The sequence below is a fragment of the Cuculus canorus genome, chromosome 9, assembly GCF_017976375.1.
Source record: "Cuculus canorus isolate bCucCan1 chromosome 9, bCucCan1.pri, whole genome shotgun sequence".
Classification (NCBI taxonomy): Eukaryota; Metazoa; Chordata; class Aves; order Cuculiformes; family Cuculidae; genus Cuculus; species Cuculus canorus.
The window spans coordinates 27,842,679-27,861,225 of NC_071409.1; the positions used below are offsets into that span (position 1 = coordinate 27,842,679).

The 18,547-nt window shown below is 51.4% G+C and overlaps 2 protein-coding genes across 15 annotated transcripts in view; one reads left to right on the forward strand and one right to left on the reverse strand.

Moving 5' to 3' along the window:
• Positions 1-624: 624 nt before the first annotated feature.
• On the forward strand, positions 625-4,109 carry TMEM41A (transmembrane protein 41A). 2 transcript variants are annotated; one of them, XM_054074078.1, is made up of 5 exons: positions 686-842; positions 911-1,064; positions 1,470-1,631; positions 2,231-2,369; positions 2,454-4,109. In XM_054074078.1, exons 1-5 carry the CDS (start codon positions 745-747, stop codon positions 2,672-2,674), a joined length of 774 nt encoding a protein of 257 aa, XP_053930053.1. In that variant the 5' UTR covers positions 686-744; the 3' UTR covers positions 2,675-4,109. The 2 variants fall into 2 exon arrangements, with proteins under 2 accessions (XP_053930054.1, XP_053930053.1); XM_054074079.1 differs by lacking the exon at positions 2,231-2,369 and having other exon boundaries at positions 625-842; positions 2,454-2,679.
• Positions 4,110-7,538: 3,429 nt separating this feature from the next.
• The window catches only part of MAP3K13 (mitogen-activated protein kinase kinase kinase 13), a 61,881-nt gene continuing 50,872 nt past the window's right edge, over positions 7,539-18,547 (reverse strand). For 12 of the 13 annotated variants that reach the window (XM_054074020.1, XM_054074018.1, XM_054074028.1 and 9 more), the window contains 9 exons: positions 17,687-17,795; positions 16,749-16,858; positions 15,484-15,600; positions 14,838-14,975; positions 13,108-13,849; positions 11,659-11,729; positions 8,523-8,820; positions 7,765-7,862; positions 7,539-7,677 (listed from right to left, as the gene is read on the reverse strand). In XM_054074020.1, the coding sequence (XP_053929995.1) occupies positions 7,641-7,677; positions 7,765-7,862; positions 8,523-8,820; positions 11,659-11,729; positions 13,108-13,849; positions 14,838-14,975; positions 15,484-15,600; positions 16,749-16,858; positions 17,687-17,795 (1,720 nt within the window). In that variant the 3' untranslated portion in view covers positions 7,539-7,640. Of the gene's footprint in view, positions 7,678-7,723; positions 7,863-8,522; positions 8,821-11,658; positions 11,730-13,107; positions 13,850-14,837; positions 14,976-15,483; positions 15,601-16,748; positions 16,859-17,686; positions 17,796-18,547 lie in introns of those variants that run through there. The other variant, XM_054074030.1, reaches the window with a different exon arrangement.

Sequence of the window (18,547 nt, forward strand, 5' to 3'; positions counted from 1 at the left end):
AGCCCCTCCCCGCAGCCCCTCCCCGCAGCCTCGCCCGCAGCCCCTCCCGCAGCCCCTCCCCGCAGCCCCTCCCCGCAGCCCCTCCCGCAGCCCCTCCCCGCAGCCCCGCCCGCAGCCCCTCCCCGCAGCCCCGCCCGCAGCCCCTCCCCGCAGCCCCTCCCCGCAGCCCCGCCCGCAGCCCCTCCCGCAGCCCCTCCCCGCAGCCCCTCCCGCAGCCCCTCCCCGCAGCCCCGCCCGCAGCCCCTCCCCGCAGCCCCGCCCGCAGCCCCTCCCCGCAGCCCCTCCCCGCAGCCCCGCCCGCAGCCCCTCCCCGCAGCCCCTCCCCGCAGCCCCGCCCGCAGCCCCTCCCCTCAGCCCCGCCCGCCGCCCCGTCAGCCGCCCCGCCCGCAGCCCCGCCCGCAGCCCCGCCCACAGCCCTCCGCAGCCCCGCCCGCCGCCCCGTCCACCACCCCGCCCGCAGCTTTGACCGCAGCCAATCACAGCCCCGATTTGGCCCTGTCCGCAGCCAATCACAGCCCCGCCCACTCCGCTACGCACGGCCAATCACAGTCTCTCTTGGCCCAGCCCCACAGCCCCACCCACCCCCGACATTCAGAGCCAATCACATCCCCTCCCACAGAGCCTCGTAGCCCCGCCCACTCCGCCATTCACAGCCACTCACAGCCCCTCCCTAAGCCCCGCCCACAGCCTATCGAGGCCCCGCCCCCGCTTCTCCTGCGCCTGCGCGCGGCCGCCGGTGCCGAGATGTGGCGGCGGCTGCCGGCGCTGCTGTTGCTGTTCGCGGCCGCCACGGCGGCGCTGTGGGCGCTGTCGGCACGGCTGGGCGCGGGACCGGCAGGCAGGTGGGTGCCGAGGCGGGGGCGGGGGCGGGGGCGCCGGCCCGGGGCGCCGTGACCGCCGCTCCCCGCAGGGCGCTGCGGTTCCCGGCGGATGCGGCGGAGCTGCGGGACCTGGCGGCGGCGCTGCGCGACTTCCAGCGGCACCATCGCGGCGCGGCCGTCGCGCTCTTCTGCGCCGCCTACCTCTACAAGCAGAGCTTCGCCATCCCCGGGTCCGGCGTCCTGGTACGGGGCACTGAGGGGGGGCACCGACGGGTACCGGACAGGGAAGATGATGGGGGGGGAAGCCGGGTGGGGGTGGGGGGCACCGACCGGAACCGGACAGGGAAGGGGGGGGGGGGGCACCGAGGGGGATGCACGGGCACCGACGGGTACCGGACAGGGAAGGTGGGGGGGGCACCGGGGGGGATGCACGGGCACCGACGGGTACCGGACAGGGAAGGTGGGGGGGGCACCGGGGGGGATGCACGGGCACCGACGGGTACCGAACAGGGAAGGGGGCGGGGGGAGGCACCGGGGGGGATGCACGGACACCGACCGGGACCGGACAGAGAAGGGGGTTGGGGGCACTGACCGGTACGGTGGGGGGCGGGGCTGGGTGCCCCGAGGAGACGCTGCCGGTGCCCGCAGAACGTGGTGGCCGGGGCGCTGTTCGGGCCCTGGGCCGCCCTGGCGCTCTGCTCGGCGCTGACCGCCGTGGGAGCCACGCTCTGCTACCTGCTCGCCGGGGCCTTCGGCAAGCAGCTCCTCGTCCACTACTTCCCGGAGCGGGTGGCTCTGCTGCAGAGGAAGGTGAGCGGCCCGAACGGCCCGGGATTGGCTGCCTTTTGGGGTGATTTAAGGAAAAAAACGCCCACCGTGGGGATGGGTCGGCCGGAGCCGCTTTGATGCCATCCGGGAGCAACCTTGTTGGCAAAGGGGGTGCGTGGAAAATCCCAGATCCCAAGAGAATGCGGCAGCAAGGGAACGGGTTGAATCACAGATATCATAGAATGGTTTGGGTTGGAAGGGACCTTAAAGATCATCCAGTCCCACCCCCTGCCGTGGGCAGGGACACCTCCTGCTGGATGAGGCTGCCCAAGGCCCATCCAACCTTGATGGCTGATCGGAAGGCCCTTTTCTCCAGGACTGCCCTGACCCCTCGTGCCATGCGGCTGCAGGTGGCTCTGCTGCTGCCTTCCTGACCTCTCGTTCAGGTTGATCCCATCTTCCTGCCTGCACGGAGGCGCTGGCACAATGCAGAAATAAAGGTGCCAGTTTTTCCTCGGTTCAGGACTGATGTTACATTGCAGCCTGTTAGAAGAAAACTTAAATCCACTTTAGTCTGGTAGACACACAGAGGCCACTGCTGCCCAAAGAGCAGAAAGCGCTTGGAGTGTTTCTCTTGGCAGGTGGAAGAAAACAGGAGCTGTTTATTTTTCTTCCTGCTGTTCCTGAGGCTGTTCCCCATGACGCCAAACTGGTTCCTGAATATTTCAGCTCCCATTTTAAACATCCCTCTGTCCCAGTTCTTCTTCTCTGTTCTCATCGGTAAGGCTTGGGTTGACAGAGGGGGCAGTGTGACATTTACACAGGAGATGCTAACAAGCTGGGGTTTTGCTCTGACTCTTTTAGGTCTTACCCCGTATAATTTCATCTGCGTGCAGACAGGAGCCATCCTGTCAGAACTCACCTCTTTGGATGCCATTTTCTCCTGGGACACAGTGCTCAAACTGTTCGCCATGGCTGTGGCAGCTTTGATACCGGGGGTCCTCATCAAGAAATACAGCAAGAAGCACTTGAAGCTGGATGACAATAAGCACGCTCTGGTCCTCAACAGCAAAAAGAACTCGTGATGGCTCAGGTGCCCCAGATGGTGGGGACTGCTTCACAGAAGCTGCAGGTTTCTCTTCCTGTGGGTTCTGCACTGCATGCTCTGTGCCACTGTGGACCAAGGACAATTGCAGTTTTTAATTGTTCTTCTCATCTAAGAGGAGGTGTAGGGTTCTTGCTTTTAATGAATGTTTGGCTGTGCGTGTATCTGCAGGGAGAGTGCTGTCTACACGGGGGCTCTGTGAACACTTCTTTCATTTGCCTTTAAAGCAGCCTGGGTATCGTGTGTGCTGGCCCACAGCAAACTCATGAGCAATGGAAAAAACAATCAGGAGCATCACCATCCCATGAGGAGGATAAATAGGAACCCCTTAATCCCTCCAAGCTCTCAGACATGGGGGTCAAGCACTGCTCTCCCCCTGGTCCCCCTCCCAGCCCAAGTCATGCGCTGCCCTTGGTCTCCCGCGCATCCCAGTGAGCCCAGCTCGAAGGCGCAGCTGATGCGGCAGCAGGGACCTCCTGCTCCCTGTGAGAGAAGCAAGCGTGTGCCCTGTGGAGCCGCAGCAGCAGCGATGCTTCTTCACGGCTCCAGCAGTGGCATTTCCCAGTTCCAGGCACACCTGCTGCCCAGCCCACGCTTACTGAGCACTTCTGGCCTGAAATGACGAATGCCGCCCTGCAGTGCTGTTGGGCGCAGTAGCACAACTACTTAGTTGAGAAAGAGTAATGATGTTTCAGGGGCCTTGCACCTTCCAGAGAAGAGAGGGCACAGGATTTGGGACCAGTTGTGAGCTGCCTGTATGGATCAGTCGCATGTCAGCACGCACAGGGTCACTTCTAGGGGCTGTCAGTGCTGCTCCCCACAAAGACTAGAGAGGGGCGAAAAGATGTGCCTGGCTGACAGCAATCTGTCCTTGAGAAGAACCTTTAGACCTACACATTTGCTAATGTGTAACTAGAAAGTTTCCAAATGGGCAGGTAGGCTCTGTCGCAGCTGCTGGAGAACAGCAGACCCTGGGGATCAATCATGCTGTGCTCCTGGGTTTTTGGTGTTTGTACCTCCATGCTCTGCTCTCTGGAAGTTTTGCTCTCCACCTGGAGGATAAAATAAATTTTGTGGCACAGAAGGGAGCACCTGGGAGACTCCAGAGCACTTGGGAATCATAGAATGGGTGGGGTTGGAAGGGCCCTCCGGAGCTCATCCAGTCCAAGGCCCTGCTAAAGCAAGTTGGACAGGAATGCAAACAGGTGGGTTTGAGCATCTCCAGAGAAGGAGACTCCAAGAGAAGCTGACAGAGCAATGCTTCAGCCATTTTAGCACCTTCCTTGCCACCAGGGCTGGAACTGAGTGGGACAGCAAGGTTCCCAGGATGAGAAGTCACAGTTGCAGATTCAACCCCCCCAGCTCACATGGCAAAAATCACTCGTTTGCCAAGAGCAAAGGCAAATGTAGGGAGACTCCTAGGTGCTTTCTAGGCTCCATGTGTCCCATCAAGACTGCCCTGCCACTCGGAGCTCGCAGTGGTTCCAGTTCGGCTGTGCTCAGAGACAGGTAACAACAGGCTGCTCACTAACGTCACATTAGTTTCTAAAAGGCTTCATGACATTATGCGAAAGCACACAAGAAACCATTTCCAGATCACCAGACCAGTCCAATAAGCATTGAAGTACACTGGCTTTTTATTCCATGCATTGTTTGCTTTGATAGTCATTCTGGTTTCCATCACTGTACACTGTTCAATACAAAAAAAATCAAGTTTATATCAGGAATCTGCAGAGCAGGGAGGAGGGAGATGGACACTACCGCACCGGGCCAAGATGAAATGGTTAACACGACAGTGGGGAAGGCGACATTCAGCTCTGGGAGAGAGTCTAGGCTAGTTTTCAGTAGCTGTCAGCAGCCGTGAGAACTGGACCGGGGTAGTTGGGGTGCTGGGAAGGGAACCCATGGTTTACTTCTGTCCTGTAAACGTGGTTTTACTGCAAGGAGGAAGCCGATTTACACCCCTCGACCCCATGCCCTGCCAGGAGAGAAAATGCGAGGAATCGCAGCAGAGGCGCCCGTACACCTGTGTGCGGTTCCAGGGAGGTTTCCCTAAGAAAAACGTCTGTACAGCAGCCCGCAGACAGCGAGGGCGCGGGCTGTGTGTGCAGGAAGGCTGGGATTACATCTGCATAGGGCCAGGGCTCCACGTTTGGGTAAGGGGAGCAGCCCTAAACGAAGCCCCAAAAGGACACAGCAGCTCCGCGGAGGAACACTGAACCCCAAAGTGCAGTGGCCCAGGCGTGTAAAGAAACCAGAGTGGGTGGGGCAGCAGGCAGCCTGCAGGCTCCAGCTCTGCTTTTCCAGGCATTGTGCTGCCCGCAGGCAGCGAACAGCTTCGGAAGCCTGCCCCATCTGAACAGGAGAGTCTGGGCACCCTCTGCCTTGGGGGACATCCGATGGTACTTCTCAGCCTCCCCCTCCGCAATCATTTGGTCTTCCTCGTGCACATGTGGTAGGTGCACACAGTTCTCCACTGCTGAATTCCTGCACCCTGGTCTCCAGCCTCTTGAGCAACCATCTGCACCACCACTTCTACACCAAAACCCATCCCACACCACAAGGGCAAAGCCATCTCTGGCCTTGCCACCTCCTCCAGTCACTGGCCAGAAACAGAGAACATTTGGGAGGAGGAATGAGGGATGGGAAGAGAGAGGAAACAAAACAAGCCAGAAAAGAGCTTCCCTCCCCTTCACATCCTGCCTCCACCCAGAGCTGAGTATTGCTGCTGCAGGCAGGGCCGAGCTGCTCGCTCTCTCTCCTCTTCAGCAGCCAGTTTGGTCCTGCGCTGGTGATCCACCACAGGGATCTACTGCTGGCCACCCCTGATCTCGTACCTGCTGCCCAGAGTCACTGCCCTCCTCTCCAGTTGTCCTTTTGGATGCTTTTGCCAGGGGATCTCATGACAGTTAATCACTTTGTGATCAATTCAAAAATCACCCGCTCCCCAGACACAATTCCTGCCACCTCCGGCTGCCAACTATACCGGCAAATGAAGTAAAACTGCAGCATCGACCACGAGGAACATCGCAGGGCCCACACAGCTGACTGTACCCATCCGTCTCAGAGCAGCCCTGGTGGCTGTCTGCCCCAGTATCACAGCATCCTGGGAAACCACGAGAGGCAACCACTGACAGTGGCCGAGGCCAGCTCTGCTCCCACCCCGTGATCAGGGAGAAGGTAACGTCACACAAACAGATTACAATTGTGCTAGCGGTGAAGCCAACCTTCTGATCTACAGAAATGATAATAAATAATAAAATAACATCATAACTTAACATCTATGTGTAGTCCAGCTACAGAAATTTAAAAATACGGGATAATTTAACTCATACAATACTGCTCTCTGTATAAGTAAGACATTTTCCTTCGCTTTGCCGTGAGGCTATAAGTTACCACAGTTAAATTCAAACCAATATTTTAACATAAAATGTAAACAAATGAAGCAACAGAAGTACCTGTCCACAGTCCGTTCCTGCCGTTCATCTCTGCCTGGCGTGCCAGCCTGCGGAGCAGCACCCGGCAGCGCAGCCACATGCCAGCCGCATGGCACAGCCGTGCCAGCCAGCACGCTAGGAAGGGCGGAGGGAAAGCTCTTGCAGGGGGACATCAACTAAGGTGGGGGGGAAACATACTCTATTGTTTTGTTCTCTTTCAATATGGATTTAGAAGAGTAGTGTTTGAAGGGAAGGCACTATGAGTTCTATCAGAAAACAAATTTTTCCCGTCTGCCAAATGCCTCGGCCTGTCACATACTGGTACGACCCTTGCTTTCACCTGCCGAGTTTCAGCTTGAAGGAGAAACACAGGCCTCGGGGCACACACGAGGGACAGCTGTGCCACAGCCACCATCAAGATTCCCTGTGCAACCCGTTTGCACAAAACCTGATGTGAAGGGCAGGCAGCTGTTAGTGCTTTCAAGAACGTACAGCAAGTAAGGAGACAGAGCAGGGCTGATGCTCTTGCCTAGGCCAGTGATTCCCAGTCTTCCTCCTCCACACACAGCTCACTGCTGGTTATGGATGCTGCTGTAGGTGAGAGGCTGCTTCTCCAGGTCTGGTACAGGTGTCTCCAGTTTCCTCCCCAGCGCTCCAGCTCTGCAGGATGTGCTTTCCACGGTTTGCAAATTCTGGCCTTTCCAACACTGCTGCAATTGATTCTTGGACCAAAACAGACAGGAGGTCAGAGGAGGAAGCACACTGGGAAATGGCACACTGCATCTCAAAGAGGTTCCCCTGCTCAGCTGGGGGTCAGCACTGCCAGAGTGAAGCAAGGACGATGTTAACAAGTACTCTTAGACCAATTCTCAAGAGGACGAGGTTAGAATACATTTGCAGGATGGCACAACAAAATGCCAATTAAGAAAAGGAACTAAAAATTCTTAAAATAAACCCCACTATTACATTCCTGCCTGGGGATGTATCCACTCAGAAGACCCTGGATGTTAGCACCTCAGTACCACTTTTCTCCAGGAACACATCCAACTTCTGATTAAAAACGACCCGGCTGGTTATACTGAATATGCTTTGTTCACAGGTTACCCTACAGTAAAGTCTTTTTATTCTTCCTCACTTGATAAGACTGAGTGGTTTCATTTTCTTGATCTGTTCTTCAGTCTTCAGGGCCACAAGGCCTGGTCCTCTGTGAAAGCAGCAAAAGAATCCCCCCATGTCTGCACACAAAGCTGTCCAGGCAGGAGCCAGGATGTTTCTCCATAATGTGCTTGCTTTCTGAACTGGTTTGTGGTTTTTTTTTGCAACAAGTCTGTATGTCTATAAATACAATCCACTCTTTACAGTAAAAAGTGTTAAAATGTCAAAAAAATAAATATCCATGTTACAGTAACTAGATTATTCAATAAAATACATCCCTGCCATTCTTGATTGAAATGCTTAAAGAGAATTAATTTCATTTGGACATTTTCCAGAGATTCGGGTTATTGCAAATCACTCCTGGGGTGGGAAGGAGAAGCATCTTCTCTTCCTGTAAAGTGTGATGAAGGGGAATGAAGTAGAATCTCAGAGAAATCAAAATGCCAGTGTCAGGAAGCTGTGGGGAGATCTGTATTACCAAGTAGCAGAGCTGCAGGGCTTATTGGTCCTGACTGTGGCATCAGAACACTCCCCTTCAGAAGAGTCACAGTCTGATTCTCCAAACTGTGCTGGGTTCTGCAAAGCAAAAGGAAAAGGGAAGAGGTGAGCAATATTCCTGCACTGTGGATCAACCACACCATCCCAGCCTGCAAGAGCAGACAGGCAGAGGTCACCACCAGAGAAGGAGACACTGGCAGCACACAGGAGATGGCAGCAACACAGGCACCCCACCAAAGGTCACTCATCTTCCCTCAACGTGGGGACAGCACAATAATATTTGGTCGGGCACCACAAACACTGATGGAGTTACGAGCAGACAGTGCAGCAGGTTCCGCCCTTCCTCTCCAAAACATCTGAGGAACAGCAAAAGGAAGAAAATCTTTCCAGCTTCGTCAGCAAGGCTGTCAATGGGTAAGTTTGAGGAAGGCAGATTTATCCTTTCCACTTCATTATTTACTTTACATGCTGTTTTTTATCCTACTCAATGTGACAAATCCAATGGTCTCCTGACATCACACTCATCCTTACCAACAAATTATGTTCAGCTTTGTGCTGCTTTCCCCCATCCACTCATTGGGCAGAGTGTGAGAGAGGCTGGGAATGTAAGAAGTTGCTTTGCTGTAGGATATCTACCACAGCATCTCCTAAGCTGTCATCCAACTTCCTGGCCCGTGGATTCCTTTCCACGGCATCTATTTTCATTCAATGGAAGAAAGAGGGCATTACTAAACTTACCTCACAGCCGTGTTCATCTGCACAAAGCTTGCCCAGAGACATCTGAGTCTTGACTCTCCGCACGGCACACTCTTTGTCTGAAAGCCCATCGGACTGGGTAGAGATTTCAATGGGGATCTCTGGAGTCTGGGACAGCATGTCCTCTAGCTTCTCAGCCAGCTCATCTTCCAGCTTGGTGGCCAGCTCATCCGGGCTGTTTGAATGATCGCTTGTGTTCCCCTCCTCTCCATCTGAGACAGAGAAGTTCTCCGAGCTGAAGGTTGAGTAGGACTGGCAGCTACTAATGCAGCGGTGAGGTCTGCAGACCAGGAGAGAAGATCAGCGTTCAGCTTGTACTTCAGTGCCTCTGATTGCAAAGGAAAAGCCATTTCCCAGGTGCTGTGTCTGGCTACTCTGCCACACACCGCCTCAACAGACCCCACTAGGCCCAGGAGCCCACTCCTGACAGGGAAGTTACGGCTTTTCTGTGGACAGGTTTCTGCCCACACTGTTGCCACGCAGATGAGGAATGAGCCAGCAAACCAGCGCAGTGCTACTGTTCAAACAGATCCCAGCAGATTTTCACACCTGTACTTTCACCTGGCATCTTCAGCACAACACAAATGGGGTCGCTCGCTGTAACAGGTAGCCCAGGCTGCTCAACCCTGTTCCCATGGCATATATCGCTCAGGTACAGCACACACAAATCTGCCTGCTCACTTCTCCGCACTGGGCTGAGGGCTTGAACATTCCAAAAGTCTCTTTGAGCAAAAGACAGGGCCTACAGGAAAGCCGGGGAGGGGGCTCTTGATCAGTGCAGGAGTGAGAGTGGGGAGTGCAGCAAAAGGACGAAGGGAACAGTTTTCAGTTGAAAGAGGGGAGATTGAGATGAGATCTTAGGGAGAAATGTTTTGCTGTGAGGGTGGGGAGGCCCTGGCCCAGGTTGCCCAGAGCAGTGGTGGCTGCCCCACCCCTGGAGGGGTTCAAGGCCAGGTTGCATGGGGCTTGGAGCCCATGATCCAGTGGGAAATGTCCCTACCTATGGCAGGCAGTGGGACTGGATGGGCTTTGAGGTCCCTTCCAACCCAAACCATTCTGCGATTCTATGACAACAGGAACTATCCCTAGGAAAGGCTTTACATCACCTTCTCCAAGAGCCTGTTCCCACCCCAAAAACATCATCTCCAGCTGAGTCGTAACTGCTCTGCAAGGCTGGCAGCAAGAGCTCTGCAAAGTGTTGGGCTGCCTTTCATATCTTGGAGCTATGGAAATCTACCACCTTTTAAATTATGTAGTTTAAGATCTGTATCTTTAGATTCTCCTGTCCTTATCTGGTCTTATCTGCCAGACGTTCATATTAGCTGACCTGCCCTGGCGTGTATTTTCTCTTAACAGTCTGTTTTCCTAAATAAAGGATCTAACAGAGTTCAAGCTACTTCAGCTTTGAATATCTGCATCTCTGGACAGCAATCACAACAGCCAGGCTGGAATTTGGGTACATGCGCTCAGAAAATAAAGTTATGGTTACCTGAATGGTACCAAATGCTACTTTAGGGAATTAAAGTAGGGAATGGCCTCAAGCTCCGCCAGGGGAGGTTCAGGCTGGACATTAGGAAAAAAATTTTTTTACAGAAAGGGTCATTGGGCACTGGAAGAGGCTGCCCAGGGAGGTTGAGTCATCTTCCCTGAAGGTGTTTAAGGGACAGGTGGATGAGGTGCTGGCAGGCATGGTTTAGGGATTGTTAGGAATGGTTGGACTCGATGATCCAGTGGGTCCTTTCCAACTTAGTGATTCTGTGAATGTAGAAATTGCCTCATGTGAGGATTCAACAGTAATGGCACAAGATATCAGCTAACAGAACATGCCAGGAGACCCATGACTGGTCATGACATCAAATTCAGGAAAGAATTTTGTCTTCCATTTTAGTAAATCAAAGAAGCAACCACAACCAAACAAAAACTGTATGTCAGCCCTGGGAAGGAAGAAATTATCTGAGAAAAGGATGAGAACAGAGTGTGCAGACAGAGCCTGCTTTCTCCTGGCATATCTTCCTGGTTTGTACTTTTCAGCAGGTCAGACTTCTGAGCTGGAGATTAAGACCAGCTGATGGACCCAGCAGCCACTGATGGATCTAACTCCATCAATTTAACACTTATGACTTGTTTATTTTGACTTCCACAGCATGCCTTGACAATAAGCTCCACACCTGAAAATGGTCTGGATGGAAAAAGCCCTTTCTGTTCATTTTAAACCTGCTGTTTGCTTCTCTAGGTGTCCCCAAATATGAATGTGAGCAATCACTCCTTGCATATTTTCTACACATAACTCACTATTTCATGCACCTCCAGTACTGCTCCTCCTCCTCCCAGACAAAGATTTCTCACAGATTTAATCTCTTCTTCTACAGAAGCCATGTCTAACCATTTTTGTCATACCTCTTTGTACCTTTTCAAATTCTATCACAGTCTCTGAGCTGGGGCAATGAAGGTGGCATTTAGGATTCAAGCTTCAGCTGTGCCTTGCATGAATACAACAGCAGAGCAGCTTTTATTTTCTCTTCTGCTCCTTTCCTAACACCCCTTAACCTGTTTGCCCACTGGATCTTTTCTGCACTTCAGGCAGGTGCTTTCATAAAGCTACAGCACCAATTCCATGATCTCTTTCCCGAGCACAGGACTGTAAAGCCTGCCATTCCATATGCTTAGGTAGGAACACTCAAAGCTTTATATTTTTACAGGCAATGCCACCGAATTTGACCTGCGGTGTTGTCACCTAGGACTGCAATCCTACTTGAACTCCACTATGAGGACGCCAGAGCCAGACCCACAGCAGCAACAGTTAACAACATTAGAAAGGGTCCCAGCATCCAGTAAATCTGATCCTGTGCAGAAGCTGATTTTTATATGCTGAATGATGTTATCAAGTTGAGTTACAAAGAGCCTGCAGCAAAGCTGTGCTGGGAAAAAAACACCTCGGCATGTGCTGAAACAGTGAGTGCATGTGAAGGACCACCAGGGGCAGACTGAATGCACTGGACACGATGCTGTTCTCTTGCCAGCACCTCCCACAGTTTCCATGCCAGTGTGTGCTGCTACAACAGTTCTCCTCCTGAGCTTTGCCCCACCAACGAGAGAGTGGAGTGAGTTTGCCCTTTACCTTTGTCTACGCGGAAACTCCACTTCACTGTCTACTTCGCCCTCCTCCTCTTCTGAAGAGTCATCACCGCTCTGGCAGAAAACAAGGACAAGAACAGTGTCACATGCGTGAAAGCACAAGCATGAACCAACGGCTGCCTCTTGGTCCTCCGGGACAAAGTTGCTGTATCAACGGCATGCAACAATCCAGACAAGAAAATAACCTGCATGTCAGCAAAAGCCATCTCAAACACCTCCTAACCAGGAGATTCTTTTAGGCAGTCTTAACACTGCTGTTTCCGAATCTGGAATGATGGACTGTGAAATCCACTGGAGTGCTCTAGCAGACACTGAGCACACAACGTTCCGGATTTTTACAGAAGCAAGCCCAGTAATTAGTATCATACCGAAATCCACATAAATTACAGAGTTTAGTTTCTGGCACTCTTGGTTTACAGATTTGACTCTCTTCCACATGAGCTCATCACAGAGCAGGATGGGGGTGACACAGTCTTTGCTGGTGGGTTTCACTAACCAGGAAAACTTGAGTTTTGTTCAGTTCTCCTCACCATTGAGCACAGAGCCTTTTCCCATTCAAATCCACCCCTGCTCTCTTGGTTTTTACATCCTCCTCCTATCCTATCCCACCTGCCAACCCCTCATTCAGAGTCAGCCTTCATCTCATCCCATCCTCTTGTACGATGAGCTCCTTCTTCCTTCAGTGGGGGCCCAAACCACACTGGTACTCATGCTCTTTTCCTTCACTTTTCCACCCTGGCCCAGTTTTTCTGCTCTTTGAACTCCACTCAGACTGGTTCCTACTTCTCTTCCCACCTGCATGGAAACAAGAGGAATTAAGAACTGTTCCTCTACAACTGCACCATAAAGTTTTTGACTTGCAAAATCTTCACAAAACACATGTGAGCTGTGACTTTCAGCCAAAGGGGGTCAGCACAGGAAAAGGCATGGCTATGGCAAACGCTGGATTTCTGTTCGGAGGCACAGAAGCGCTGAAGATTCTTAATGAAACTGTTACATGACGCATCACTGAAATAATTCACTTACCTCTTCCTTTGTTTTGAGAAAGGCTTGCAAACAGTTTGAGACTGTCTCAACAATAAAAATTAAGTAGAGCAAGTTCCAGCTCAAACAACAACAGGCTAAAACTGCAAGCAACAGAGAACTAGGCCCTGCCTAAACCCCGTTTGACAGCCCTCCTTATCAGCAGGACACTGTGACGTGCCTACAGAATTCCACTTTAAAAGCATGTCCACATCACAAAGCAAAGTTCAGATCAGTGTGATTTCTTTAAGATAAAGTTGTACAAGTAATTCCACTGCTATGCGCACGAACACTGCTTTGCTGCCATCCTGTACCCAGCCACACCTCTGTGGCACACACCTCCTGCTGGCAGAGAGGGAAAAGAGGAGCAAGCTTTGGTTCTTTTCACACCACTGCTCGCTGTCCTTACCTTTTGAAGGGGCCTTGCTTTGCATGGCAGGACCGAGGAAGCCATGTGCTGCGGAGTGCCCAGGGCGGATGCTGACTTCGAGCTGCTGAAGCCCTCCTCCTCCAATTTCGAAATAAACTGCACGTTTTCATACAGGGAAATAGATGTTGGTGACTGGGAACGGCTCATCCCTGTTTCTGCAGATGAAATCTGTACCTGACTGCTGTCCTCTCCCCTGCACTGAAGGCAGGAATCATATGGAACTGTTTTGCAACACTCCCAGTGATCAGCTTTGCTCTCTTTGCTCTCCAGATTCCTTCGGCAATCCACTTCCATAGCAGCAGAGATGAGATCGGGACTGGAACCAGACATCTGCCTTTGAGCGTGGTTACTGAGAGGGCTCCGCAGCGCAGCTGCAGGGCCAAAGTACCTTAGGTTGTTCGCGCAGTTTGCAATATCTTGTCCATGGGCATGAAGCCTTGAGTGATGGCCATGGGGATGGCTGTGGCCAGGCTGGGGTAGGCTGGGATGAGGAGAATGATTATGGGGTGGAGATGGGGGTGCATCATCTTGCACTGGCTGGTTTTTCAAGATCCCTGCAAAATCATTGTAGCTGCCTTTGCTGTTCCCTCGGCGGTGGCGTGGCTTACTGCGATAGCGGCTTTTGCCACTCGGTGTGGACATTTTGGGACTCCCTGAGACTGGTGAGCCATTGGATGCTGCTTCTGTGCTGGGTATGCCCTCCGACTTCAGCAGATCCGGCCTGGGAGCAGGAGTTACACATTAAACCACAAACTAAGAAAAAATCACTGGCTCGCAGCCGGGGTGAAGAGGCAGCTGCAGCCACAAGCACACTCTGCTTTCTAAAATCCATAAGATTTCCGCCCCTTCAGCTGTTTGACCTCTGCATTTACTCTTCTCTGATCAATGTCCTTTCCATTCAGCCCATCATGCCCTACGCTCATTTCACTGCTTGATCGGTATCTGACATATACTCGGCTTTTTCCACTCCTATTTGGATGTTCTGCTCCCAAAACAACTCCCTCTGTAGACCTTGGTGTAAGGTACATCTCTCTCTATGCACACACACAATGCTCAGCACAACAGGGTCCCAATCTGCTGATGGTTATCAGCCTGCTCATTTCACAGGCACATGTGGATATTAATTCAGAAATGATTACTCACTGTTAATCAGGACTAACTCCTGGAAATCCCAGAAATGGGAAGAACAAAATAGAGAGCTCCTTGGAAAAAAGGAACTTCTCACTTTCTGAAAGAAATGCAGAAGACGAACAGCCGAAAAGGACAGAGCGAACTCCCACATCTCAAATCCCTGTTTAATTCCCCAACAATGAATCCATCCTCCTTCAGGACCGGCTGATTTCCACAGACCTTGACCCTGCTTATTACTGCTTAAGTCAAGGACGACCTAAACGCTCTTTGCTCGGACAGTCTGGAACAAGACATACATTAAGTACCTCCGGTCAAAGCACCATTGGCTGTGAAAAAAAATCATATGGACCAAACGGTTCCAGAGAGCTGCCCAGGCAGAAGGGATGGCAGGATCCACCTCTTTTACCTTAAGATAATTAAAACAACTTTGGTTCTGAGGATCGGACTAGACCCAAGACTGAACACCCCTTTGGCTTGTCCTGTGCTGCCATGAGAGCCAAAGGGAAGTCAGGTGCCTGCTCCTCTTGGTAGGGATCCACCACTGGTTCCTGGCACAGAATGAGGCTGTTCCTTCTTACCGTTTGGTCTGGCTGCCTGGTTTATGGGAGACCCCTTTCCTCTTCATCAGCTTCTCCACTGTATTGGGGTGGATTATTGGTCTGACTGGGTGGCGTTTGTACGTCCCAGGGTATTTCTTTTCCACTGCTTGTTCCCTCCTGAAACATTAGGGAAGAAAAAAGAACACCCTGATCAGTTCTTTCTTTGTGCAACTGCAGCTCCTGCTGGAGAGAAAGACAGCCTCGCTGTGAGCACGCCGCACACCCGTTTCTCCACTGTGCCTGGGTGCAACACAACCTGCCATTCTGGGAAAGGACACAGGCATCTTCCAAATTCTCTCCACAGAGATCAGGCAGCTGGGACAGGGCCCTGACACACCGTTGAGACACAGCACTACTTTTCTCTCTACAAAGGGGCCAAAGGATGCCAGCACCAAATGAGAAAGGTACCTTTCTCTCAGTTGGTAAACACTGGATAAGCATACGTGCACTAAGGGGTCTGCAGCAATCTGCTCTTCAGGGTTCTCTCTCTGCTTGCCAGCTCTTTCTTCACCTGGAGGTTTGTCAGGGGATGCTAAATCTACCAGTGCCACTACACAGTTTAGAAACGAAGCGCTGCTTTTCACCTCCACACATGTGGCATGCTGTTATGCCCAGAGATACATACTTTATGAGCTCCTTCTCACGGACCTCCAGCTGCAGCATTATAGCGCTGAGCTCCATATATAGGTTATTGGCTCGCTCCAGCTTCCTTTCATAGTGTTCACGGATATCCAACGCATGTCTGCAAAACAGAAAAGTCGTTATTCTACAATCTGATGCCCATGGACCAAGAGAGGAGAGTAAGGAAAAGTACAGGTGTTTCAGAAAAGTCAGATTTGACTGCTGCATTGCACTGAAGCCTAGAACGAGCTAACTGTGAATGACAATTAAGAGCTTGATACAGCAATGACTCATGATATGATACAAAAAGCATTTAACAGTCTTGGAAGAGCAGCAACTCTTCTCACTAGAGGAGCTGCAAATGCCTCACGTGCACCCGCAAACCCTTTGGCCAAGCCCTGATCATCCTGTTTGCACAGAGAAGGGTCTAAGCCAGATTCTAAAGAGACAGGGGATGAAGTCATCTCTGTGTATTCCATAAAAAGCAAGATGCCCCTACAGCTACAAGATACTTGCAGAGGACGTCTTGGACCACAGCTGAAAGATGTGACCACCAAAAGCTCCCCAGGGCCACGAAACACTGACCAACAACCACATCACAGTGGCTGAACAAGGCTTCCTTTGGCCTCTTAGGTTTGACACGGAACTGCTACTTGGTGGTTTATGTTTCTCTGTCATAACTCTATCTGCAAATATGTATCACAAACGATAACAACTTCCTTTCTTAAATAAACACTTTGCTTTCATTTTTAAGTTGGTCTAACGTTCAAAAAGAATCTCAGTGCACTGGGAGTGCGTTCACTTCTCTGGGAATAACTAATCCAATGAAAGTATCAGAGCAGAGAAAGCTCACGGCAAACTGCACTGCTGCATTTTCCACTGAGCTGCATGTATCTGCTCCAGCGTTATCAGAAACATCAAAACTTGGGAAGAAATATTTCCTGGTAACCACACAGCCTTTGCCCCTCTTTCCTGGAGCAAACTGTTCACCAGAGCAGGGACAGTTTCCACCGTTTCTCTCTCTGTAGCTTTCCCTCAGCCCAGCAGTGCCCGAGGCCAGTGAGAACTTCAGTTTACAACTCATGAGGACTTTGGGCTGCCCAAATTTATGCCACCAGGACTACTGAATTCTGTTTTGGGGTCCTTAGTACAAGAGGAGCATGAAAACAGCCAGGGGCTGGATCACATGCTCCGTGAAGCTGAGGGAGGTAGAGAAGAGAAGGCTGAGTGGCAAAAGTGAGCAGTAAACATAAAAGACTGTCAACAGACCTCAGCTCTTCTCTTCGACGGCGAATCAATTCCTCATCTAGCCGGTGGATACAAGTGCCTTCGCTTTTAATCTTCTCAAAATGTTTCTTCACTTCTTCTCGCCATTCAGCCTAGGGAAGCAATTTACTTTCAGGCATTTACAAAGGATTAGGATCCCTGGTTGCACCAAAGAAAAACTCTCAGGCAACCTTCTTTGTATCTGCAGAAAATTACAGGTTTGGGTTGGAAGTGTGTTTTCGTTAGCTTAAGTATTTTGGGTAACAACACTGCAGCATGTTTAGTTTCAGCACTTTCAAATGTCGTCTCCTGTTTTGAGCTCCAATTAAACAATTTAAAACATATCTGCATTGTCTAAAAAAATACTTGTAAAAATTCCTAAAGCTCTTTCTATCCTAATACAACATTTTCTTCCCTTTTGACATTTAAAGCAAACAAAGGCTTATGATTTGAGATGATGTCATTGGGGCGATAGGAACTCTACTTGCCCCTTGAAGCCCTGGTTCATGCAGCTTCAATAAACGCACCCACTTCCTCAGATACACCCCAAGAGTGCATGGATCCTGGGTACTGGAGGTGGGTTCATCCTCATCCCCTCCTTGGGAGCAGATAGTAGCTCCCTGGGTAGGACTCAGAGGAATCTCCCTGCCCCATGACAGCCCCTTGTCCCGATGGCTGCCCTGCTCATCTCCACTACAAACGCAGCCGTTTCTATTGCAGCAGCCCCAGGGAAAAGCCAATGAGACAACGCTGAGTTTCAGGCTGACACTGGCAGATCTCTCTGTGAAAGCTTGGGTAAAAGATTTTAAGACACCCATCAGTTCACTTCTCCCCAGGAATCAAACTGAAATCATGGATCTGGCCTTTAGCTGCACACGACGTGGCCTCTGAAACCAGATGCTAACTCTGGTACTCATGGGCTAGAGCCCTTCTCCAGTTACCTGTGACTTGAAATAGGTTTCCTGAGGAGTAGCCAGCACATCAGCAGATGCAATATCCAGGTGCATCAGAGTCTGCCGGAAGGAGGGACGATTCCGGGGCTTGCTCTGCCTGGAGCAGAACAGACAAAAACGCCAGCATGAGATGAGGTTAACACTGCTGGCTCCTCCTGCCTATCTGAAAGGGTTTCTCACTAGAATGTGTTCTATGAATCTGACAGATTACAGCAAAGGAACTTTTCTGGTTTTCTCTTTGGCTGAATATAAGTTTATTGCGCTAGAGGTTTTTTGTGTTCAGTTTTTGGGTTGTGATGATCCATGCTGAAGGAATGAGTAGAGATGAAAACCACTTAAAAAGGGAAAGTTGATTACAAAGTAAAAGGTAGGATGCAAACTGAAACTGTTCTAACTTGTCTGTCAAGAAGAAACAGATCTCAGCTCATTATCCCATTAATTTTCAGATTTCCTAACAGGAATACTCAATCTAGTAGAAATGATAACTGACATTCTACAACACAAGATGTTTATAAACTCCAAGCGTTGCCACGTGGTACATGTGCCTACACAGTACTGTAATCCACTGAACGCCTCTGTAAGACCATGTTCAAGCACAAACCCGTTTGTATCTTTGAGAAGAGAACAGCACTCAAGCTTCAAGACTCAACCCGCCAGACTCTGCATGGATTGCAGCGCTTAGCACAAGAAACAGCCACTCCAACCACCTCTCTGCCCCAAACCACCTGCTTCCACTAGGTGGGGATCCGAGTGTAAGTACTGGATGTTGAGAGCCCCCCAAAGCCCTTCCTGCCTTTGCGGCCACACGTGAAAGCACAGGCAGGCAGAGCCCCTCCCAACACCGATACT

Excerpts from the sequence above, each read along its gene's own strand:
- TMEM41A (XM_054074078.1), top strand. The coding sequence starts at position 745 with ATGTGGCGGCGGCTGCCGGCGCTGCTGTTGCTGTTCGCGGCCGCCACG. Across the intron at positions 843-910 it reads GGCGCGGGACCGGCAGGCAG|GGCGCTGCGGTTCCCGGCGG; the intron begins GTGGGTGCCGAG and ends CGCTCCCCGCAG. Across the intron at positions 2,370-2,453 it reads CTTCTTCTCTGTTCTCATCG|GTCTTACCCCGTATAATTTC; the intron begins GTAAGGCTTGGG and ends TGACTCTTTTAG.